Raw genomic sequence first — 26,711 nt, 5'->3', positions numbered from 1 at the left:
ATGCCCACTGAAAAGTTCCTGGCCGGTCTCGGTTAACATAGTCTGTGGCGCTGCTGTAGTTACCGACGTCATGAAGTACCGAAGTTCATCACAATGGTGCACATAAGCTGCAGTCTGCAACTTGGCTTCGCAAAGTGGTTCGGCGTATCCGGCGATAGCATCAAATCTAGCTGGCAGGAATTGCTGATAACTATAGCAGGATTCCAGTGCAGATGCGAGAGTGATGACCTGAATAAAAATGATAGGAAATTTGAGCGACATGATCCGTGTCGTGCCACTATGCCCACTGAAAAGTTCCTGGCCGGTCTCGGCTAACATAGTCTGTGGCGCTGCTGTAGTTACCGACGTCATGAAGTACCGAAGTTCATCACAATGGTGCACATAAGCTGCAGTCTGCAACTTGGCTTCGCAAAGTGGTTCGGCGTATCCGGCGATAGCATCAAATCTAGCTGGCAGGAATTGCTGATAACTATAGCAGGATTCCAGTGCAGATGCGAGAGTGAGGACCTGAATAAAAATGATAGGAAATTTGTGCGACATGATCCGTGTCGTGCCACTATGCCCACTGAAAAGTTCCTGGCCGGTCTCGGTTAACATAGTCTGTGGCACTGCTGTAGTTACCGACGTCATGAAGTACCGAAGTTCATCACAATGGTGCACATAAGCTGCAGTCTGCAACTTGGCTTCGCAAAGTGGTTCGGCGTATCCGGCGATAGCATCAAATCTAGCTGGCAGGAATTGCTGATAACTATAGCAGGATTCCAGTGCAGATGCGAGAGTGATGACCTGAATAAAAATGATAGGAAATTTGAGCAACATGATCCGTGTCGTGCCACTATGCCCACTGAAAAGTTCCTGGCCGGTCTCGGTTAACATAGTCTGTGGCGCTGCTGTAGTTACCGACGTCATGAAGTACCGAAGTTCATCACAATGGTGCACATAAGCTGCAGTCTGCAACTTGGCTTCGCAAAGTGGTTCGGCGTATCCGGCGATAGCATCAAATCTAGCTGGCAGGAATTGCTGATAACTATAGCAGGATTCCAGTGCAGATGCGAGAGTGATGACCTGAATAAAAATGATAGGAAATTTGAGCGACATGATCCGTGTCGTGCCACTATGCCCACGCTTATCATGTGATATGTTCCACTACCATGGCAATGCAATTATTTTCTTCTTCCAGTCTCTGCAATGATGTCGAATGAGCAGAAGTTCAGTATTATTGTTAAGTAGTTCAGTATTATATTATTAAACTCAACGAACGTATAAACTGCGGTGGACCACGGGATGATTTTCATCTAATACTGTCTTGTACGCCATTCAAGGACATTCATACAAAGAAAGGAAACATCAATAAGAGATTGTGCAAGTTCGTCGGAGTAGGACAATTGTAATTTATCGGAATAAACAAGCATATAACTGAAACAGTAAATGTAATCTTTGTCATCATTATAATGAATTCTATGCATCACAATGAAAAACACTTTGCATTTGGTATGGCTAGATTGAACACAATGATTGCTGAGGGAACGAACATTCCACACTATGTGCAAAAATTTTAATATGGAATCAGAGCTTGCCATCAAATAGATTTTTTTCCCTGAGTACACTCTGTACAACTTCATCACCCCAAGGATAGAATTGTCGGAGAAGGATCGGTCATTGAAATTTGAGGCATGATACATCAATCTTTGATTACAAAAAAAATCTCAAACTGTTGGACTGGGCCAGACGTAGGAAAGGAAGAAGAAAAGGCGTCTTTGACAAGCAACCCAAATGGAGCGCGGAATAAATATTTTCGTCAACACAGTTATCCATTTGTGTGTCTGGATAGGAAAAAGGAGCTATCCAAGATATGGCAAAACGGGAAATAAGGCAAGATAACTGATCGCGGCGGGATAAGTCAAAGCGTTCGCGACAAAGTGTCATCAACTTTTACAACTGCATTCGGGTTCAACGCCTGCGAGATAATACGAAGTCTTCGCGAAATCGAATGTATTATCAAATGCCAGAATGCAAACGAAGGATTTTACGAGCATAACGTGCAGGCCAAGTCTACATTTCTACTCATGTAATCTTCGTAACACACGGCACACAAACGTATACGAAATAATTTCCAAGTGTCAATCAGATTTTGGGAGAAGCGGATCACACAACCGCCATCAGAAGTGCTTAACCAATATACAATGGAGATGAGCGTTATGAAAACACAATGGAATATATGTTATATTAATTATAATAACCAGATCAGCGCAGGTCACACATAAACGTAGATCAAATTCACAAAATACACTCGAGATTTCCCGTAGCCATACAAAAAAACTATCACTTTATTTTAGTGTCATAGCATCAGGGCACTACAAATGGAAAGGCCATACTTTAATTTTATAAGTTTTTAGCTCATAACGTTGTAAAACGCAAACTCAACATTAAAGATCATTTTCTTCTTTAAATTTTCAAAGCCAAAACTGCACGCTATTTCTTGCATTTTTTAAGAGATATAGATTAAAAAGTTCTGCATATAGTCACACATACTATACAATATATTTGATTGTGGCTTAAATGCTAAAATTTATCGATTCACATTCAGGGGAAGTGGTGACTACCACACATCAGTAAGAGTTTAATTAAAAATTGAACAGATGCTGCGAGTTACGATCAGTGTTGTAGAATGTGTAATTTCACAATACGCAAGCTTGAGCTTGCTCACTTTGACGAGCACTCTTTCATGATGACAGAAAATTTAACCGAATGGATTGATATTTTCTATATACACTATATCATAATGTAAATTCTCTATGTCGTAGATATTAAAAGTTACGAATATTTTCCGAACGAAATTTACTTAAAACTCGAAGAAAGGGTCACCCGCATCGACGAACCCTTTTCCGGAAAAAGCAACACGCTCGCGTACAGTACCGCGTTAACGCGTCGGGCGCAGAATCGCGTTCGGTTTCGGGTAGGACACTGGGGAAATGCGGCCCGGCGTGTTGCCGAAACGTGTTCGTCGACGCGGGTGACCCTTGGGGGGATGAAGTTGGACAGAGTGTAGTCGCGAAAAAAACTATTTGATGGCTAGCTCTGATTCCATATTATAATTTTTGTATAGTGTGGAATATTCGTTGCCTCAGCAATCATTGTGTGCAACCTAACCATACCAAATGCAAAGTGTTTTTCATTGTGATGTGTAGAATTCATTATAATAATGACAAAGATTACATTTATTGTTTCAGTTATATGCTTGTTTATTCCGATAAATTACAATTGTCCTACGCCGACGAACTTGCACAATCTCTTATTGATGTTTCCTTTCTTTGTATGAATGTTCTTGAATGGCGTACAAGACAGTATTAGATGAAAATCGTCCGGTGGTCCACCGCAGTTTATATGTTCGTTGAGTTTCAATAAGTGATGATACATCAGACCTTGTACAATAATACTGAACTTCTGCTCATTCGACATCGTTGCAGAGACTGGTAGAAGAAAATAATTGCGTTGCCATGGTAGTGGAACATATCACATGATAAGATTTTATGTACTTTCTGTCTCAGATATGTGTAATTTCAGCAAATCCATAATGAATCGTGCGATATAGACCGCTTGTATATGATAATTTGATCTGACTGCTTTCTTGATGAATGCAATGCTCATTGCAATGATTTCAATTACATCTGGACTAGTGTATTTCAATTTTTCGTTAGGAAACCTCAAAAACTCCGCCATCAATCCCAGTGGCCCCTCCGACGTTGATGTGGAGATATTTTTATGTATTGTAGATTCGGCATATAAATTCTTGCACCTTCAGTTCTGTAGTTTGTACCATTTCTCCGAATACGACCATGTCTAGGACGTATTCAAATGCAGCGATAATGGAATCGTTTCGCGGCTCTTCCTTTTCGAAGCAGTGTTTTATCACATCTTCCCATGACTTATGGTAGCGAGTACAAAATCTGTCCATCTTTTCAATGTAGAGCAATTGTCTCTTCTGTTTTCAAGTGCTCGTCTACACTTAAGTAAAAGCATATCTATGTTTACTTTATTGATTAAAATTTTATTATCTGGTTTAGAATGCTAAAATCTCCACCTGTCATAAGAATTATTGTTTTGACTTTGTTTCAAGTATTCACTCGACTGATATTCTATGAGTTGTGAACTTACTGCCTGAAATAATTAATGTCTTGTATTTGTTTCAATTGTTCACTCGATTGACATCAGTAAACATAATCTCTAAGATGGGAATGCCTCATACCTCTGAGTTGCATTTCACATTTGATATTTATGTGTGGTTCATTAGAACTTTCTGTTGTAAGATATTAATTGTTTAAATATATATTAAATATTGTTATATTAAATTATATTAAATATATAATATTAATTAAATTTGTTTCTCGTTTTTGATTGAGTATTGTTGGTACCATTTAATAATTTGGACTTTCTCTACATGTTCAATAAGAATATCGCATCTGTACAAACTTAGTCGACTTGTCAACCACTTTGACGAAAGATTTCCGTTTCAAGGAAAGGATGCGAGAAGATAGTGATCCCAACGAGTAATACCGGCATCTATTTGCACTGCACAATAAAATATATTGCCTTTGAACTGTCTTATCTGGCCTCTAGAGCGTTCTGTTTGCTGGACGAGGGAATATAGCCCCAAACCCTTTGAGTGATAAAGCATGGGATAAAGCATACAGTCTCCCGGCTTTGAGGAAAATAGTGAAAACCGAGATGAAAACAGTGCATGTTTTCTATGTCTTGGATACTTCCATCAAGGTTCGTAGTGTTTGTTAGAATGAAAATTGTATATTGTTCGATTTTATGATGGTTCATTGGTCCCTATTGCGCTCGAAATGTTATAACAGATATTCACACTATTGCAATGATGGTTCGCAATTATAGGAATATTAGACTTTTTATAATACAACTTGTAATTTGATTGTAATCATATTGATGAAGAATATCTTCTTTGTAGTGGTATAGATTTTATTTCTTCTTGTGTTCGTGTCGTTCGTGTTCCGTGGTCTTCCATACATCTATCAGCACCTGTCTTCAATAAATCATAGCAGATATCATCAGAGCTGGTTGTTGGCTAGGAGCGTGCTATGTGGTGAAGTTCATTTTTAACATATCTATTTTCTGTGTTGGATTCATAAAACAAAGTAATGTTTGTCGTGTCTCTTAGAATGAAAATTGTAGAGTGTTTGTTTAGATTATTTCACAATGATGATTTTATTATAGTTAAAGTGAAAGATTATTCTCCTCTGTTTTGATTAAGAATAACTTCTTTGTAGTGGTATAGATTTTATTTCCTCTTGTGTTCGTGTCGCTCGTGTCCCATGGTCTTCCAGGGTCTCTGCTGTTCACAGTTAATTACATAAAACTATCGGAACTTCCCCCTATTGCACTGATGGTTCTCACATATAGGAATATTAGACTTTTTATAATAAAACTTGTAATTTTGTCTGTAATCGCATTGTTTAAGAATATCTTCTTTGATTAAATCTTGTGACCGTTTCTCGTTTCGATATGGTATTGTGTAGCTATTATTTCCCTACATGTTGGAGGACATGTCAGTTTGGTTCTATATTAATGCTATGTGTTGACCGTGTTGATTCTAATTATTTCCTTATTCCCTACTTCCCCCTATTGCACTGATGGTTCTCACATATAGGAATATTAGACTTTTTATAATAAAACTTGTAATTTTGTCTGTAATCGCATTGTTTAAGAATATCTTCTTTGATTAAATCTTGTGACCGTTTCTCGTTTCGATATGGTATTGTGTAGCTATTATTTCCCTACATGTTGGAGGACATGTCAGTTTGGTTCTATATTAATGCTATGTGTTGACCGTGTTGATTCTAATTATTTCCTTATGTCTGTGCTATTCACTTCATAAGAAACTGATTAATTAAATTTGTGTCATGTTGGAATATTAAACTAATAAGCAATGAGATGCATGTTGATTTCATGTTTTCTTTCAGAATCAGATGGCTAGGTATAGTGAATAAAATATGTATATTCTTTACATGTAGTGCCTTGCATTTTGTTTCTTCTGTTCCAAGTCGTGAAGGTTTTTGGCTGGGTTTTTCTCCTTCACCTGATTGGCATCACAATTGGCATTACAATTCCCAGCACTATTGGCTTTAATAAATATATTTTCACTTGTACGTTTTGTATATGACTCCTCTTTGCATGTCTATACTTGCGTGTAAACCGCCTACTGCGCACCTGTTGTATCGGGTAAAAATACGAATGAAGTCGCCCCAGGCGGAAAAATGTGAGACTTTTTCTAATAAAACTTGTAATTTTGATTGTAATCATATTGATTAAAAATATCTTCTTTGATTAAATGTGCTATCCCTTCTGCTTAATTGAAAACGCGTGATTACCACTAATAAAAAATAATGTGTATGATGTGTGATACCCCTTCAATGCTATTGCACCATACCTGTAATAAGTATAATCTTTGTTACGTGTATTGTGCTTCTTCTGCTTCAGGTTTTTGGCTGGGTTTTTCTCCTTCACATAGAGTCATAACATAATTCCTGACACTAATGACTTTAATAAATATATTTTCACTTGTACTTTTGTGTATGGCTATCCTTTGCATGTAAACCGCCCACCGCACGCCTGTTGTACCGGGAAAAAAATGCCATTGAAATCGGCACAGGTTGAAACATGACGAATGAAGTTGGCCCAGGCTGAAAAATGTGAGAGGGTAAGCGCGCACGCAGCCCTCCCCCGCCGATAAGCGCGCGGACAACCCTCCGCACACGCACCGCACGGGGAAAAATACGCGCAGGGCTCAGGACAGGGGTCAGGCGTCCAGGTTGCTGAGTTGACTCCCCGTAGTCTCGGCCCGTTCCATTACTACTGATATTGATATTGTTTTTGTATGTCAAGATTATTTGGAACGTCTAGAATCGCCGATTGTGACAGCAAGGTCTGAATTAACCATACAGAACTAAAGGTCAAGAACTAGAAAGTATATACAGGGTGTCCACGCTAAGTGTGAACAGATTTTTTAAAAATATATCAATCACTTTTTCCGAGATGAAATCAATTGCAATATAGCATATGCTGAAGGGCACTCCCTAGGGAGGCATTAACAGACTACTAAGGCAATGTGTTAATTAACTTTCAATAATTAACTTTTTAATTATAAAAGCTACGAAGTTGCTCCAATGAGAACATCAGATCTCTTCAGTCACCGGATACCAAAGCCGTTTTCAGAACAAAAATCCGTTCGGTAGATCGTCCGCAAAAAATTCGTGAAGGAACGCCATTTTTTTCTTTATTTGGTTTATTGCCCATCTTCAAAGAAGCGGCTTTCCTTTACCCCCAGTGTGAGAGAGTGAAAGAGCACAGTGCCGCCTCATGCGTCGAAGATTAGCTTTAACTTGCGGAAACAAAACAAAAACACAAATCTATCGGGTGACTCTATCGCGACTGCCCTTATCTTGGGCTGCATTTTCTGTTTTCTTTTAATCTTTTTCCAGGACGCAAGAAGCGATAGTGTGCTCTTTCATCCTCTGGTATACACCGTTTTCCAGCAGGCCTGGCTCCCAGCGCTTTCGCACCCAGCACATTCCAGCAAGGAGGAAAGCGATACCATGGATGAAGCATACGACGCGTGTGCTTTCCTTCTCTCTGGCATGTGCGGTAAACAGTTTTCAACATGCTCCCCCGGCTGGACTGCGCTGGCTTTCAATGTGGCGGCGTCCACAGGAAAGCCAGCGCAGTCTAGCCGGGGGAGCAGGTGACGAGTAGTACTGAAATCAACCGCGAGAGGCGATTAGATCGCATAGCGCCGAGATACGCTTGGCGCCATCTCTCGGCAGGATCATCGGCGGGTACATATGAAAACCGGCGAACGGTACATCAGTCTCTAGCCCACCATACTTCAATTGAATAATGGCGGTTGAAGGTGATGATTCAGTTTTAATGGCGCATAAGTAACTCAGGCTCTAGTGCGCCAAAACCATGGTAAAATAGTGAGTAGTTAAAAATCAGACGATTGTACTAGAACAATAGAGCGTTTTAGCAGTCCGTTGATAACTTGGCTTGCGTCGAACCGTATCAACCGGAACCAGTCAGTGGATAAGATTCTGAGCCAGGCATAACTGCGATTGGTTCCGATAGGCACTGTAACCTTATCAACGGTATACTAAAACTCACTAATATTATGATAGAAATAAGCGGTTGAAGAAAAGGCAGAGACAGCTGCAGACGATGCGCCGCTCCGTGACGCAAACGAAGCCAACACCTGTGTCACGGAGTGGCGCGTCTTCTGCTACACAGTGATATACACACTCGATATATGGTGGGGATATGTGAAACCAATATAACACATACTTACATTTGACACTTTCTTGAAAAAGTCAGTCCAGGACTGTCGGATTTGTCAGACTAGATACAAAGCCAGTAAGCACAGTGTGGATTGACTGTTTCAACTTTCGAAAGCAGAGGTGCAGCCACCACGACCCTTCGTCATCTCAATGCTTGAGAGCGGCATAGCCTAGAAAGAAGGCATCAGGAGGGTCACATAAAATATCACTGGGTTCATGAAGCGGAGGGTTCTGTGGGATGCGTAAGAAAGCAAATGTGTTACACAAAACTACGAGAATGATCGGATGCACTTGCGTGGTTTTCAGTGCGTAACTTCATCTTGAAAAATAAATGTGCTAACCTTGTTAAAACTACTTTTCCGTCAGAACCACACGAGAGCACACTTGGTTTCTTTAGATGAAGGTTCAAAGAATCAAACTTCAGCATTTTCAGTACATCATCAGGTCCCGATGCTCCCTTGGGATACAGCAGTCAAAATTTCGCTGAGGCGAGTGACTGCCGTTGCGGTTCGTTGCTTCGCAGCAGATCAAGAACAGTATGCCGCAGTGATAGGTAAAACGTTCAGAATATGGCGAACAACTCCATCACCAGTACAGTGACCCGAAAAAGGCAGGATGAGCCGGGAATTACACAAGTTCGCAAGCTCGTCATATGGCAACAATTACAGCTGACCACGTATTGCGTGACCACGTGACGCGTTTGAGCCAATTGTGGGCGTTGCCAGTGGCCCTCGTGTCGACGTCATCATGATGGTGAGCCAGGGTGGATATTCTATATAAACGTATGTTTTCTCCGTTTGACACTAGACGTGATGCAGTCGGATGAAGTCGAATGTTTAAAATTCGAGTTTAGAGAAACCGTGAGGGTTTCGATGTTTTCGCGTGGAGAGCCCTTGTTGGATGCTTTATCGACTGCAACTACGAAAGAGCTCCCACAACTTCTGGTCAGAGTCCTTTTAAATTCAAGACATCAAATTTCTGACTTACAGAATCACTAGCTGCTCCAACTAAAAAAAACGAACCTCAGATGCCAGTGTAGAAGAAGCCGTTACAGAGCACGACCATCTCGCGACCATCTTTGGATTGGTGGAAGAAGAAGGAAGAACATCGGAGACCATAGGCTGCATTTTTGGCTTATGCAACGCACTGCTAGTGAGTTATTATTGCACTCCTTGGCACTCACGTGATGCGCGTAACTATTAATGAAGATGTATTGAAAACACATTTTCACATTGTCCTTCCAAGTGGAGAGAAAACGCCGTCAACTCATTCCTGTTGAGCGACCCATATGTATTTCTCTGGGACTCTACAAGCTACTGCATCTTGACTACATCGGTATCACCGAGACGACGGAATATTTTCCCATCTCTGGTATGCTTCTCACACTTTTATACACGAGCACGGTGATATGGTCTGTTTGGGCTCAGCAGGACAGGTGTATAAACAACAATGGCGCAACCAGGTTAGTTTCTGGGGGTGTACATGGCTGACTCTAAAGGAGTAATGAAATGGCATTTAGCTTTACTCGAAACCCCGGATACCGATAAATCAGTCTGGCAGCAGCCATCACACATTCTGTTGCGTGACGCCTCGTCAGTGTCACTGGTCAATGTAGTTTACAAAAACATAGTAGCTCCGTTTATGTGAATGCGCCCAAAGCGTATTGTAGCGACTTATCGCAACCAATCATCTCCGAGCGGGCCACGTCAAACAATCCACTGTTTGGCATAGGGGCGAGGAGGTGCGATAACTCGACACGATGCGCTTCTGTCGCATTCATGTAAGTGCAGCTATTGAGAAACCGCCATCAGCAGTGCTACATAAGGTAGACGCCGGGCCTGATCACCGTGTGTGATTTGTCAGGTCCGTGTGATGTAGCATCACTGTAGCAGGAAGGCGCGAGGTGTCATTTCCTGTTGAACCTTATTGACTCCTAGTAATTTCAATGAAATTCAATGAGAAACGAGACTGCGAATTCGTTCCACGTGTGAAGGCCGACTATTTCCCATTGACTGAATTGCAAGTTAAGCAGGGAAGCTGCCCTCGCGAAACCAGGCTCTGCCGTGTTGTGTCGTGAAGAGCACATCACGGAGTAAGGAACCGATTGAATGAATTGGTTTAATGGTCGTCAATGAGAAACTACAATTAATTGACTTCCAATTGATTTAATGAGATCCGACATGCTGTGTATTACAGAGTTCAGCAATAGAAGGGATGATAAGCCAGTTGGAGGAATTGGCCTAATGTGCATCAATAAAAAAACTGCTTTCCAATTGATTTAATGGGATCCAGCATGTTGCATAGCCGCCAATACAATAAGTGAGAAGGCAGTTGCTGAAGAAACCAGCGTAATGGCGACCAACGGTGCATCATCACTCTGAAATTAACTAATAATACGATTAGGAAGCACGCCGTGTCGAAAATGAACAATTCCAGGAACGCGTTCAATTCAAACAAATTAAATTCTCGAATACGCGTCGTATCGAAAAATATTGCAGGTGAAAACTGAATGAAAATCTGAAATTAAATTCCTTCCGAACAAATCAACTGAGCAGGCCCTTCGCCGGTGTCGCCGCTGGTCGCGCTGGCCGAGTCCAAAGAGGGCGCGTTGTAACAGGTTTCCGTGCCCCACCATATAGTGGCTCGTCTGCCTTGGAAATAGTTCGCCTTATTTCAGATGTTTGTGAACATATTCGCAAAAGTACCTGTGCTGTGGTAGATGTGCGTGTACATGTAATACTTCGTATTACACAGCTTACTTTAAGCTATTGTTTCTGTATTCCGTACAGCATTCCAGTACACATAAGTGCAAGCGTTTTCGGCACTCCCCAACGGATTAGTCAGTCTTTTGCGATATGCCGAAGTGTTTGGGCGTGCGCGTGCCCCGGCGTGGCTCACAAGCAGTTGGCGTTAATTGGGCTTCATTTTGAGCATTTTATTCGTTTCTAGGACATGTAATCGATGTGTCAAGCATTCCTGTTCTTTGTACGCCGTTTCAGAGGTTTTTACCCCTGCTCGTAGGCATTACGACTGCTGATGGGAGGAGATTGACATGTGCAGTCAGACTGTTCGCCGGCGCTGTGTGCAATGGTATGTAATATATTTTGACGCCCACTCACACTGACATGGTGCTGTTCCAGTATCTTTTCAAATGATATTTCTTGAAGGTTATGCTGGTACGACGCGGACGGCATAAGGACATCGGCATTTGTCAGCAGGTAGTCAAAACGGAATCTTACCGAGGTTGGGTGGCGTTAATTTTCACGCAAGAAAGGCAGGTTGGACGAGACATCGCGAGCCACCTACGAAACACAGAGGAGCATGATCGCAGTGACGTTTAGTGCTTCAATATCTTCATTTTTTTTTCGTCCGCGCTGTTCGGACATTTGGTATATATCCCTATGAATTTACTGATTATGGATTTATGCTGTGTGTTTTGATGATGGTAGACTTTCAAAACATGTAAGTGCTGAATCAAGTTTCTACTCTGCTTTCGTATGTCTTACTAGCGATTTGCAACTGATTGGTGAATGTTTACACTTATAGAAAACATCTGAAATAACTTTCGACTTTGTATCTGCCACTTGTAATAATTTCACATCTACTGTATTGTTATATATGTAAGAATAAATGTTCACACACAAACCCCATCTAAGTGTAACTCCTTTTTACAGCAAAAACATGCTTTCTGCTCATTGATTCACGAGAATCGAATGCTACTGCACATTTAAAAGGTGCATCAAGAAAGAGAATTTCAAGATGACTTTAATGGGAAAACCCTGCACCCCTACACGTCATAGAGTGTGAGCAGTCACTGAGTGCGTCACTCATTCACTGGTCAGCCACGATAACCGTTCTTCCGCAGGGACTCCTGTTACTCTTCACGCCTACGCCGCAGAAACAAAAACATTTTCTTTGTCTTTCGCTGCTGTTACTTCCAAGTTCGCAAAGAAAGAATAAGCACCTATAGTTAGGTTTAGTAGTAGAGTTGCACTGTCTCGCGAACAGGTTTCCCTATTCATGAATAATGGTGCCGTAATGTTAGACGCAAGGTTTGTCTGCCTGCAGTATGACATGTTGCACGTGCGGCAGGGTAGGATTGAGGATAATTTCGACCATCTGTTGTTGTTTTCACGTGCGCCTGAAATGTCCGACACACGGTACTGGAAGCAATGTTTACCTCCCCCACGTTGCTCCCGTCGTCGGCCGCGTTTGAACCCGCGATCTTGAGCTGAGCTAGCCAACACGTTAGCGATTGTGATACCGAGGAGAGCAAGGTTTCTCCGAATCTGTTTTATTCCAGAGCAATGCTATGCTAGTAGGAACCCAGAAGCTCTCCTCGTAATCTGCGGAACTTAAACAATCATGCTCAACTTGCTAAGGCACGATTACAAGCGTCATAAACAAGACGATGCACTGAAACCGTAGGTCGTTGGGGTTCAGACTCCATCTCCAAAGGTGCCGTTTTTTGCAGCGCCGGAGCTAAGCTTTGGTTTCGCTGTATTTCGACTGGAGTCATATTATCTTCATAGCGGAGACAAGAAAAATCGCCGCTGAGAAAGGCAGAAAATCATTGATCTCCCTCGTGATGACTCCCAATTGTGTTACTGCATTGCCTTCTTAAAGTACAGTTGACGGCTGACAGACAGTCGGACTGTTTTTGTTCGATATAGACATGACACTGTTATGAAGCCGTTCTTGTTCTCACGCAATTGCTATTGCCATGGGGACAAATGCGCCCATGTTTATCGTGTGATGAAGATTGGAATTGGATTGCATTGGATTCCCTCGGTGTCACGAAAAGTATAGAAAATTCAAAGTTACTCTTGTTTGTTTTTGCTTTCAGTTCCACACTACCCGTACCGCAAGAGGTTCATAGCAGTGGATAGGACTGACACAGCTCTCTTCATGCTGCTGGAAGGTCAGTGCATCCACCACAAAGCACATATTATTTAACGCCACTGCCTAAGTTCCGGAACCCAGATATCGCATTGGATGTAAGATACAACAGTTATCTAGTGAAATGGCGAGTAATGCAAAGTTTGTCAGAAAAGTGCAGCATCCAGCGCAGCTTTTGTAGATTAGCTGTATCGCAATAGAGAGTTGCTCAAATTCATAACACGCATACTATAGCTACTATGTACGTACATAGTTCGCTGAACCGAGCGTTTTGCACAAGTCACAACAAAATTCATACCCGCGAAACGTGCCTTGTGACTGCGAATTGGTTGTAGAATCGAACATATGCCTGGGTCTTTACGTCGTTCCGTTGAACATAGGAATTGAAGGATTACGGGTAACGGCTTCAGCGCAACGCCAATCCCAATATAACGTTTACCATTATTACCCGTAAGTCTTCAAATGAGCCTGGCAACGCCTACTTGCATATTGCAACTAAGGGGATGCATTTTGTGGGTAAGCGTTACGACTTAGTCTGCGTCTCCTCTCTCCGCATAATCCCCACATCCCCACCAGCAACGGGGTAGCGTATCGCCTCTGCCGATGAACCTCCCCACTTCCCAAAGTCAAAATAAAGTTATTGCTCGCATAATCTACTCCTCTACAGCGTGCATCAATATTACTCGTTATACATGATGCGAGCTTTAGGCTCGTACATGGATTACCATCATCAAATCAAGTAGCTCAGTTTCCGTTAAGTTGACCAGGAGGCAATTTTTGATCTGTATTAGTGGACGCAAGGAAACCCCTCTGTCCCACGGCATGTTATTTCTTGCGGGTACATAGGCGATATCTGTGAGCGATTACCGTGATACATATTTGCAGCCCAATTACTACTGATTCTAAACTTACCCAGTTTTGTCACATGCTGAGCTGCAAATGGCTAACATTAGTCTTTCGATACACACCTTAAAATCAGGAAAATGTATATTTTAAATCTGGAAAATACGAAGCTGGTATTATTTAATAATCCTTCGTAGTATTCTTATAATTTCAATCGTGATTAAAACTGGCATGTTCATCGTAGGATTGTGACGAAATAACGGAAATCAGTTTTGTCAGGCTGAGTATTCAAAATAATGTGCAAGGAAATGTTTCAGTGATTTTTTTTCTTCATTCGTCGAATCAGCACCTCCACCTGCAACAGGAAATATACAAAAGGAGCACTGAGGTAACACCAACGTTCTTTTTTTTTTCCTCTTAGCTGCAGCGTGGTCCGCAACGAATAAGATGAGCTCCTTTGACAGAACGACAGGCTCAAGTTTCCCGCAGCGTGCGCGTGATGCCTCTGGTCTGCACATATTCAGAAAATCCGCCACCCTTTAACAGAACGTGTCGGAGAATGACGGAGCGTCGTGATGTTAGAGAGTCCCCTAGCATGTGACATGCGACGTGCAACTCGGGCAGGTGTAAGCGGCGCGTGAAGTGAGAAGAGCAAAGAGGAATGGCTGGAGTAGGGTAACGTGGCGCAAGATGAAAAAAAAAGTTGCAATGAATATACAATTTTTATTTTTCGTGTTAGAAAAAATCTAGCCATAGGTACACTCTCAGGGGTCCATAGCTTCTGACTTGTAAATGCAGAGAGGACGAAGCCGGTCTACAGAAAAGAAGAAATTCAAAATGCAGATTGTTCGATCTTGCCCCAACCCTCGGGCAAGACGAGATATCGCATGAAGCAAAATGAGACATGTCGTGGTAATGAAGTATGCAAATTAGTTTTGCAATTCGAGCAGACAAAGCAAAGACCATGGTCGCGTACACTTGAGCCCACAGCCCACACGATGTGCAGTAAAGCACACAGAAGCCAATGCTATTTTGCTCCACCGTCGTTCGCAAACAAGGCCCCACCAGCCTGGTGTGCCGCTGATCACCCGCTTATGCTGTGCTCGAAATAACTTAGGAAACTCCTCGGCAATATGCAAAAATAGAAAAAAAAATATATCGCTGTTCAACAAGCATGAATCCATCTTGCAATAAATTTAAATTACATTAAGTTGTCGCGTCTTGCCCCGTGCATATAATCGGATGCATTAATGTAAAAACCAATAAAAACCGGGCTTTTTGGTGGTAGATTTTAACAGTGCTTGGTGTGTGTGTCGTCCTTTTCCACTGCACTGGTGTGTATATCGCTTTTAAAATGCAGTAATGTTTCTATTCAACACCGAATAACTAAGAGCGCCCATATGTTGCATATACCTAGATGAGTGAATAAAGAAATATGACGTAGACTTACATTGACAGAATAAGCCTGCGAAACGCAGCTGCACAGTTGACAAGAAAGATAACTACAGAAAATCGCCGCTTTTTGGTGGGTGTTTATATTCCAGGCAGAAGTAACATATTTTTTTCCTGTTCAACGGATACGCGGATCCGAGCAATTATCAAGTGCAAGAGAGTGGACATGCAGAGCGATCTACGAGTAAAGTTTCAAGCGCATGAAGCAGCGTGTCTCCGAGACAGGCGGCGTCGAGAAAAAAATGTCGTGTCTTGCCCCGCGCCTCATCTTGCCCCACCTTACCGTACATTTCGACGTCACGCCGTGGTCGTGTCTGCGCCTACTTTTCCCGACAGCTTTTGGAAATGTGATTGGGCAGCGGCAATACACATCACAGCAAAAATATTTTGCATGGTGACTTTGATGTACAGCTTGAGAGATCAGACATTGTTTCGAGCCAGGTTAAATGTCACCTCATTGCTCCTTGAACTTAAATTTTCTATTGGTCGTTCCAAATTATGCGCCAATTCCGCCAGTATATGCAGGACCGCTGTATCTTCATCATACACGTGTATCGAGTACGAATGAATACGCCTTCTCATTTTCAGAGTCTAACCCTTGCGATGCTTGCATGATGCCGGGAAGTAGACCTTTCGACGTACATGCAACGCTGGACGCAGACTTTATGATCTTTCATCGACCGCTCCGGTGCCAAAGTGGTATCAGAGGATGCTTCCTAAGTTGCCTCGCACAGGCAAGTGACTTCTTTGCCTTAGGTGCGAAAGAACAAATACACGTTTTTCTTTTATTTTTTTTTTTCAGGAACTAGAGGTAGAAATTCCACCTGGCCAGACAGTCGGCTTCGTATACGAACAGCGGGACTTGTGGGACACGTCATTCACAATCTGTGATAGGGCCGAGAAACCAGTGTTCAAAATCATGGGTGACTGCATGTGCCCTCGCTGTTTCCTTGAGGACACTTGGTTCGAGGTAACTAGCCTTCCTTTCTGATAACATAGTTCTGGATTTGGCTAATCCCAATGCTGAACGCCCTCAGCGCTTGAACGACGGAGACGCCAGCGTACATCATATTCGCTATCAAGGTTGACACATTTTGGTTTCCGCGTCTCTTTCTTCTGAATGCCACTCTAGTAGTCCAATTTCATTTACACAACAAACTGAGCCATTTGAATAGTTATTCAAGGTAATGGTCATTTGGATCACTAGAGATCCTTTGTCACCGCCGCAACACGGAAAGAGTTAGCATTTATTTATTTATTTATTTATTTTTCCCTGTTGCTATCAGCTGCATACATATGTGGACAGATGGAGAGAGGACAGCAGGAATGAGTGGGGGTCATGGGGTTAATATGCGTCCTGGGCCGACTTAAGGGGGGAACTGTGGCGGCATTCGTCTGGAAAACCTCAGACAGCACAGTCAATGTTAGGAGGCAGACTTAATGATTATCGAGTGGCTGATATACTGCACGCCCGATTGCGCTGCGCGCATCTGTCCGTCCGTCTGCGTCACTGTCAGTATAAAAAAAAACGTCAATGGTAGCTGAAAATTCAAAGCACAAAACGCGTTTGCAATTTGGTAGTGTTTTATTTGTTTACAAGACGTATAACCGCTAATGAAGATGTATTGTTTGTACGACAGCGCGTGGTGTAGGCACCGTGCAAGTTCGGGATTCCGCGAGTACAAGAGTAAACTTGCGAATGGAAGTCAGGTCTAGTAATAACTGTTGCTAGCGTGATGGCATGAGTTACGCGATGTTATTGTTGGATTCTTAAAACTTAAGGGAAGTAATTTTATGTAATCTGTAGCGGACGGTGCAGCCGTGTTTTTATAATGTCCGTATAATGCAGGGTGTTATCCTATAAAAGTCTACCAGCGCCGGCATGCCGAGTTTTGCAAATACTCAAAGCACGCGCAACATTGTGTTGTCTACATGGAAAGCTCTTAAGGACAATCAACCATGCTAAATTTCAACGCGATGGAGCTGCGCTGTTTGAAGTTATAACGCGAAACGTGTCATTCCCGTATTCAAAACAACCAAGATGGCGGTGTTGCGAACAGCAGTTCGGGGGTGCCAACGCTGCTCCCCAGACGGCGACAAGTCGCACATCATCACGCAGCCAGCTATGTAAAACTGCAGTTCCTCATAACCGGCTTGTCGTTTCAATTTCGCTTCCGTGTTTGGAAATCGTTATGTGCAAATTAACTTTTTTGAGGTATACGACAACCATCAGGGCCTACTTCTTCCCCTCATATGACGCCCGTACACAGGCAAAGCAATAAGTTGACCCTCTACCCAACTTTCTCATCAAATGTGCATATTTGATAGATTAGCGGTGAAGTGCGAAGTGCGATTGATTCCGGCCGATTTTTGTTGTTGTTGTTGTTGTTGCGTTATTTGTTCACGAATGTCTCTCCGTGTGCGAACGTGAAGTGGGTTTTTTGAACAACAACAACAGCAACCTGAATGACCATGAGATGAGGTGTTTCACCACAATAATTGCGATTGGGTTTTTCGATATGACGCAGTCTCTGTGCAATCAATTGTACCCCTAATAAGGGCCGTCGAAGAACTCGCTGCGAAGACCAGGAGCCGTTGTCAAAGGAGGGATATGATGAAATTTGCTTTGATGAATATGCTGATTTTTAGAAGTGCGACTCGACCTGGCGCCGTCCATGGCAATACGGCGATGCAGCCGTGTCACATATTCGCAAGTTGTGGCTTCTAGCATTTCGTTTGACACAGAAAGAAATGCTGCTTCTATTGGTTCTTCAAGCACTTGCAGGTTTGGAATTTGTGTACCGTCATAAACTTTTGATTTGATGAAACCCCACAGAAAAAAGTCACGTATTGTGAGGTCTGGAGATCGTGGGGGCCATGGCATGTTAGGTGATCCTCGACCCAGCCCCTTACCAGGACACATATCATTGAGCCAGCTTCGGCACTGACACAGGCCAGTGCGGTGGCGCACCGTCGTGTATAAATGTGCACACCTCTCTCTGCATGTGCAGTTCTTCCAGTTCGGGGAGAAAGAGTTCATTGAGCATGTCAAGATAGTTGACGGTGCGAACGGTACTGGGGAAGAAGAACGGGCCAATCACACCTTGGTTCGAAATTCCACCCCACGAAATTTCCCCACATAACCACTAACCTCCTTTTCTTTCGCTATGCTTGCCAATTCTTGCCTGTTGTCCCGTTTCGTCCACGTGTTCGTGACCCTTCCATTTTGCTGTAACCGGTCTGTAGCCTAGATCACTACCTTCACATAATCCCCTCCACACTCTAACAAAGCAGCCATTCACTCCGGCCGTAAAAGCCCGTACGGAACCTTTCTTCCCTCCGGGCTGTTGACCCACAATTCGCATGAACCTTTAAACACGTCACACCTAACCCTTTAAATACCATGCCAATGATGAGGACGGTGCCCAGAAGAACAGTCTCTGTTCGAAATATCGGCGGCTTCTGTCCTGAGGCAACTCCCTTCCCACCCCATACAACAGTTTTTTGTGTTTGAAATCGTCGCTCCACTTCCCAATGAGGGTTGTTACGTGCCCAGTATCGACAGTTTTGGGTGTTAACTCTGCCGTCAAGGTGGAACACTGCTTCGTCAGTGAACACCAGGAATGGCAGGTGAGTCGGGTTCTGTTGGATCCTCTCCAACCCTTCGAGGCAGAATTGCTTCCTTCGCCGGCAGTCGATCTCAGACAGGGCATGGATCCTATGCAACTTGAACGGGTACATTTTGTTCGATTTCAATGCCTTGTGTATTGTCTTTTTGGACACTGAAAAAAGATTGGCTGCACGGCTAATCGACATGTGGGGGTCGGCCTCAAATACACCAACCACGGCATATTTTAATTTAGTGCTTGATACTTTTTGGCTGCGGCTGTGCTTGCGGTTGAGGACTGTGCCGTCTTGCGCAAATCGCTTCACCCACTTCAGTATGGTGTCTTTGCTCGGTGGTCGCCTGTGAAAGTTACGGCGACACCGAATGCGTACTTCCTTAATACTCTGGGTTCGCGCATACCAGAGTACCACCCTACTACGGTTAACTGTCGCATTTTGCTCGCGAAACAAACAACGTGAAACACCAAATTGCCGGCGTAATTAGCAGACGACAACCAAAACAGATATTGTCTGCTTACTGAAAGACAGCGAAATAACGTAAAAGCTGCCGTCGCCAATAATACAGATTTACAGAAAGTTTTAAAAAGTAACAAACTAACGTGCCGCGAACATTGCGTAGTTTTCAACCAGTTAGGGCCGGGTCCCATAGCTTTATGCGAGCAGCAGCAGCAAAGCAGCAGCGGTGCGGCAGCAGCAACACGGCAACATGGCAGCAGAGCAGCTTTCTGCTGCCGCTGCTCTGCTGCTGGAGGCGTCCCATAGCTTCGTTTTGAATTAGCGGCAGCAGCGGCTTAGGAAACACAAAGCGTGTTGGCAACTGTGGCATTGTTTACATTTCGCACATTCCGAAGGCGTACGCAGCGGCTAAGCCTTTTAGTACACACACCTAGGAACGCAATCCTAGGTGAAAGGCGTTTGTGTGAGAGATATATTGTGGATTTGGAGCTCATAAGTGAATTTTAGATGAGTGTGGTGGTGGTCTGAGCCTCGTATTACCTGATTGACTCTTCGTTGATGTGTAGTCAGCTTCATGACATTCAACGTAGGTTCGTCCTACTGCTGTGCAGAACAGTCCTTGCTGTGTTGTGTGGAGATTCTTCTACGGGATTTTGACGTATAAATATTGCCTCGTTGCTATAGTATTCGATATTTTGACTTACGGTGACTGTCAAATGCGTACGTTGCTATTAGTGAAATAAAATTGTCTAACGAAAACAAAGGCCCCTTCTTCTAGTATTCACTGTTTCTGCCTGTTTTCACAAGGAATGGGTTCATTATCTATCTCTGTCGAACCTTTTTTTGTTGTTGTCTGAACGTTGTCTATCTCCATCTAACCCTTTTCAAGGTCAGTTTCATTTACAACCACCTAGCAAGGTCTTGCAATACCGACCACAAGAAATTTGTTCGGTTCGGTTTTCACACGGCATGGACGTGGAAGTAATTTGCTTGTACGTTATCAGGTCACGCGTTTTGAAGTACTTTCCAGAAAACAAGCGAACATGTAGCTACAACTGGTACACAACATATGTATCACGTAGGTTCGGTCGAACACTTTATTGAACTTATGAACTGAATTATGTCCTGAACGCGCACTTCACGCAGTCCCGATGATTGAACACTCGCTCCAAACTACTGGCAATCACAAGCGTATCCAGATCTTCAGAATCAAATCACAGGACAAAAAGAAACAAACCTTCTGCCGTCACTCACCGCCCTGCTAACCCTAAACACCGTCGAACGAAAACAATACCAACCAGCCTCCTGATTGGCTTTCGAGACCGGCTGCTCAGGCTGCAGAGCAACAGCGCAGCACAGCAACCAAAAATTCGGATACGAGAGCAGCAGGGAATTTCTGCAGCTCGGCAGCTCTGCTGCTCTCGCCCAGTGCTATGGGACCGCTCGTGTCGCTGCAGCTCTGCTGCTCCGCTGCTGTTGCTCTGCTGCTGCTGCTCAAATCGAGGCTATGGGACCCCGCCTTTAGTTAATCGTTCCAAGATCAAATATTTGGAACTGGATACCGCGGTAAAGTTGGTTAGGCTTGCAGTACGGACGACACGCCTCTGCCAAAGCGACTCGTCGCCGTCTGGGGAGCAGCATCTTAACTGCCCTCTGACAAACCGCCATCTTGGTTGTTTTGACTAAGGGAATCACACGTTTCGCGTAATAACTTCGCATCGCGGGGCACAATAGGGTGGAAATTTAGCATGGTTGATTGTCCCTAAGAGCTTTACATGCAGGCAGTACAATGTTGCGCCTGCATTGTGTATTTGCCAAGCATGGAGTGCCGGCGTATGTAGACGTTTATAGTGTAACACCCTGTACATGCTTCATCATAATTGCGAGACGCTTCAGCGCAACCTCTCAACTTTTATGCACAACGTATACCCAGGTGATAACTTTGAACGACGTCCGGATCGGCACAATCGGAGTGACTTTCCATCAACTACACTACAGGTTCCTGTTCGTCACTTTTCCCAGAGACCTTGACGTTCATCTCAAGGGATGTCTTATTGGATGTGGCATATTAATGGTAAGTATTCCTGATCTACCTTTTACCGAACTTAAAGGAGACATGGCGTCATACTTAACCCGGCTAGAAACCGTGTTTCATTCATAAAGCTGTCCACGATCCACCATGCAAAATATTTTCGCTTTGCGGTGTATTATAACTCCGTAATAAACTAACTAACTAAATAAAAAACATAGCCGACATAACCCTCGCGTAGGTGTCGCCGTGTCCTTTTCGTTGTTGCTTTCTCCGGAGCCCTCGCGCCACTTCTACCTGCTGGAGCCAACATCACCTAGATTACTCGTCGCCAAGACGTAACTATTAAGAGCCACGTAAAACGTGAGACTTGAGACGTAGGAGCCAGCTAATGAGGACCGTGTTTTCAACGGCCGTAGCCAATTACAAACGTGCTCTCAGCGGTTGTGGCCATGAAGACGAACCACCGTCGTCTGCGAGTTGTTGCGTTCATAGTGAGTTGAGTTGTGAGTGAACGTCCCCACGCACTAAATGCAAAAAGGGAAACTTGGAAATACAGCGCAAAAATGCTCAATCGTTCTCGAAACTGATTTTCTGGAAAGCGTCTTGCATTTTTTGTCTAAATGCAGGTTCCAGGTGAGCTGCAATCATTTCCGGGTTCATGAGTTCGCAGAACGGTGAATCGCAGTAGCAGACTCTTAATCGAGGAGGAGGTTCGAACCCTACAGCGTCTGGGGCGACTTCCTTCGGGAATGTTTTCCGTGCGCGGTGGGTGGCACGTGAATAAGTCATTTAAGCTTTTTAATTATTAAGAATTATTAATATTTTTAAATCTCGTGTCCTCTCTTTTGTCTTAAGGAATTGATAACCTATTGCAATCGAGATGTCTCCCAGTGTGTTCTTCTAAGATATTTTTCCTCTCTATGAACTGGGAGTACCATGAAATTATTTCAGTTGTAGGGGGCGGGGAGGGGGGGGAGTGCGATATCATATTATGCATTGTACGGAATCAGCAATGCGTCTGGCAACCACCTTCCAAAGGGTCAATTTCAGTCTCATTACCAAACTGCTGGCAGACTTCCAACGCCGAATGAAAAAGGAAGAGGCTGTTGCTAAGAGCGAAGCGCCTACTCTAAACGTCCTCACCTACTGTTGGAGAATGCAAATCTATAGAGTTTTGAGACTTCTGTCAAAAATACCTGGATTATACCTGGATACTATACCACCGCGTAGTATTCACTGAGGCCGTTTACATTCGGCATAGTGGGGCTGTAACAGAGGTTGATTTTTTACACAACATAAAATATTTCTTTTCTTCCGTGTGGCACTTTAACATAGATAAATAAAACTCCTATTTCACATCCGAACAGCAAAGACAAACATGAAATATCCGCTCCAGGTTCGTCGAACATTTCATGTGCATAACAAACGGGTACTACACGGGTACGTGTAACAGCCGCATTTTCCAGCGCTGTCCCTGATTCAAACACCAGGAAACTGTAATGCGCACACTGTTGCTGCTGTGAAGCAGTGACCGAGTGATGTTTTTCACCTTCTTGCATCTGTAATCAGATATTTTTTTTATATTGTGCGCTGGTGTTCCCATTATTCATAGATTTGTATTTGTCGCCTCATTTGCTTCTCTCCTTTATTTGTTGCCACCTAGTATTACTGTTATGTGTGTCAGTTCTGCTGGCGGTGTTTCTCAACCATCTCTTCCACCTCTGTAGCAAACCTAATTGTATATATCAATATATATCAAATAAATAAAACGAGGCCGTAGTAACTAATAACTCTGACTTGTTGTTTTTCGCAGCGATACATGTTCTTCTACACAGAACCCCTCTGTGGCAAATGCCAGTGCTTCCAAATGCGTAGGCGGCGCAGACGCATTGCAGATAATCGGATACCTCGTCCACCGGGGCCAATGAGACGATATGCACCACGTCAGGACGACTCCCCGGACCGTGGCATCCCTCAGCCTAGCAGCCTAACATCCAATACATCACAGCAGCCAGAATCCAACCTACAGAGCAGCATCCAATTAACAGAAGCAGATTCAACATACATCGGTAGATCAACACTGCTAAATAAGTGATATATTTCCTTCCCGAATGCTCGGCAAATTTTCTCATTAGATTTAACTTCTCATTCGCGCCTGCAATACATTATTGATGTGATTTACCTCATGTAATCCATTTACTAATGCCCCAGGAAATGCGTGGAAGCTATACAAAAGAAACCAGAACATGATCATAGCGAGATAGTCATACCGCACTCGGTGTTGCCGTACGGATATTCAAGCTGAATGTGCGAACTCGCGTATAGGTGTCAAACTCACAGAAGACATCAATTTGGCGTCTCCAGAACAAGCATGGGAAACTCCACACATATAAAAACTCTGCTATTAGTAAGCGAATGACTATCATTGTTAAGCCCATATTTAGTAACAGCATGGGCAGCAGTCTTACTGTGGGTATTCTCACACACATTCACAGGTTCTCGAACAGTCACACGTGTGAGAGTTGAACTGCACCCTTTTGAACAGATCCGATACTTGCCGTCTCGTTTTCGACGATTCAGTGGTAAGGGGAGACATGCATTTCACGCGGGGGCCAGGCAGAGGTAGGTCAGAAGTCGGTCTACCTGTTTCCTGTAGAGTTCGCTTTTGTGGCGAAGGAACTGCCCGCCAAGTCCACGTTCCTAGTCGATATTAAATGCGTTACTAATGAACGCTGTCACTGTATTCACTTGTCCAATTTTTCCCTCCTGCGGTAGTTCAATATGGTGCATGATACTCCCTCATATCCGGTCGGGTGCTGTAGTGCTCCTACGTAAGATGATTTACATATACTAATGCTGTCATGAAGAGGATGTATGAAATTAATGTGATACTCGATAGCGCTGTTCTTTGTTCATGGAAAGAATGAATCGCCATTTTCCTATTTTCGTTTCCTGTTCATCACTGCCTGCGTTATAAAAATGTTGATACATGTTCTGTCATTTGATAGCCATGACGTGAGATGCGGATTTGCTTGCTAAGCTATCCCTCGCATAAAAGTTGTTTCATCTCCAATGTGCGTTGCTTGTTGAAGAAAGACTTCAGATACTTCAAAGACTGAAGACAGACGTCAGTTGATGGGAAAGTGAGCGAGTGCGGTTGCGTAATCGAACGCACAGCTCTCCACTCTGATGCCCCATTTCCTTCCATGCCTTTCACTGCTACCACTATTACACTACGCCGACGGTCAGCGACTGACTGGGAACCAGAGAATCGATGAACTCTATTGGAGGGAGTTGGTACATACATATGGCGCTATCAGACGTAGCAAACCGTACACATGCAGAATCTCAACTAGCGATTTTTTTTTTTTTTTGAAAGGGATGAATTTTGCAACTAACTTGTCGTTTCTCGTAGATCTTATCTCTGTTTAGCTATATAAATAATTCACTTTCGAATACACATTCACCAGTTAAGAGACTGTAGGTGCACCGCCCCCTGGGTCTAACACTGTTGTCGTTGTTTTTCTGCGCTGCAGTCAAGTCCTAAACGGGAAACAGAGGCATGTGATTTTGAGTCCCGCTAGCGCCGCTCACTCGCTTTTCCCAGCTGCCGTCTTTCAAATCATTGCTTGGTTGTTGGTGACAAATGTTGTGTTTGTCATAAGTCATAATTATTCTCTGTCTCTGCAATTTACGCCACTTGCATACTTTATGAGATAACTGTTTCTCGTCGGTGATGCAGATGGAATTCATTGATTTTGTGATGTTGTCCGCTTGCATTTCCATATATAATGCGTGGAAATAGCCTAATCGCTCAATAAATCTTACTCATCCGCGAAAACATCTTGAAATAGTCGTCATACTGCCATCAAATAGACATCATATTGAAATAGTCATGTATATCAACCTAACGTATTGCGCCCGCCATTATGGGATCATTATCTGTATCAATTATAGCAAAGCCAAGCGCACGAAGAACTGCGTATTTGGTATGAAGTAACTGGAAAGTAAATTGCTACCTAGGATCTTCATGTTCATTTTCAGTGCCTGTAACCTCGTTAAAAACTTATTTACATCTCTGCACAGTAGATTAACCGGTAGCGAGTTCTGAAACTCTTAACTGGTAGCTCTGACACACCTTTTCGTCCATCAGCATGCCGTGCATGCAGGTAAATACCTGTTAAATCGCAAACCATTGAGAAACTATTCGAGCTCCGCATGAGTCTTCTCTGAAGCATTTTAGGAAATATGCGGCTATGCGGCAGTGATGTTGTGAACCGATCCCCGGACATTGAGCAGTACATTTTCACTAACTTGATATAACGTTTCAGGATTACACACATCCAAGCTAATAGAGGATTACAGGCCAATATGTGCTTATACATCACTTCCTCGTTCACTTCCACGCAAGTTCCCGGGCGCGTTATTCGGTGTTGGTATCGTGGTCCCCTGACCAAATATTCTCTCCGTCACGTGACTAATTCACCATCCTGCAAAGTTGGCTTCTTTGCGTAGGCTACTACTATTAGGCCTAGCCGATTTTCAGAGGGGGTGCCCCGGAATTCTGCTCGTGCTTCCACTTCACATCATTCGTTCCCTATACAGTGAATACAATGTATGCAAATCTCATCTTGTTTGAAGTTCTCGTTCACAGGGGATTTCATTAATCATTATGCACCGGTCTTCCTTAGCTGCAGACATACCTCTCGCCGCCATGATAGCTACCAATGCTGCACGTGCTGCTGTCCCAATAAAGATTGCACTTCGTTCTCCAACGTTCAAAACACTTTTATTCAGTCGTATTCACCCAGTGACTTTTGTCGAGTGAAAGTATCGATCAGCCTCGAGTGACCGTCGCACGTCCATCCATTCGGTTCGCATGTCGGAAGGCATTCGCTTTAGAATCATACTTTATGATGAAGATGTAGTCCCGTGTACATAAATTTGTGACCAAAATAAAAGCTTAATAGTTCAATCCGATTTAGATTGTATTGTAGCCTGGTACGGCAAGTGGAAGTCAACGCGCCTAAGAGCAAGTTTATGTCAATATCAAG

The 26,711-nt window shown here is 43.4% G+C and overlaps 1 protein-coding gene across 1 annotated transcript; it reads left to right on the top strand.

Moving 5' to 3' along the window:
* Positions 1-9,343: 9,343 nt before the first annotated feature.
* On the top strand, positions 9,344-25,038 carry LOC135368303 (phospholipid scramblase 3-like). Its single transcript, XM_064601490.1, has 7 exons — positions 9,344-9,500; positions 9,594-9,719; positions 13,195-13,269; positions 16,131-16,276; positions 16,345-16,512; positions 21,559-21,699; positions 23,471-25,038. Exons 1-7 carry the CDS (start codon positions 9,485-9,487, stop codon positions 23,750-23,752), a joined length of 954 nt encoding a protein of 317 aa, XP_064457560.1. The 5' UTR covers positions 9,344-9,484; the 3' UTR covers positions 23,753-25,038.
* The last annotated feature ends 1,673 nt before the right edge of the window (positions 25,039-26,711 follow it).

The sequence above is a fragment of the Ornithodoros turicata genome, chromosome 1 (genome assembly GCF_037126465.1).
Source record: "Ornithodoros turicata isolate Travis chromosome 1, ASM3712646v1, whole genome shotgun sequence".
In the NCBI taxonomy this organism is placed as follows: domain Eukaryota; kingdom Metazoa; phylum Arthropoda; class Arachnida; order Ixodida; family Argasidae; genus Ornithodoros; species Ornithodoros turicata.
This window is presented reverse-complemented; position numbering and strand designations above follow the sequence as displayed.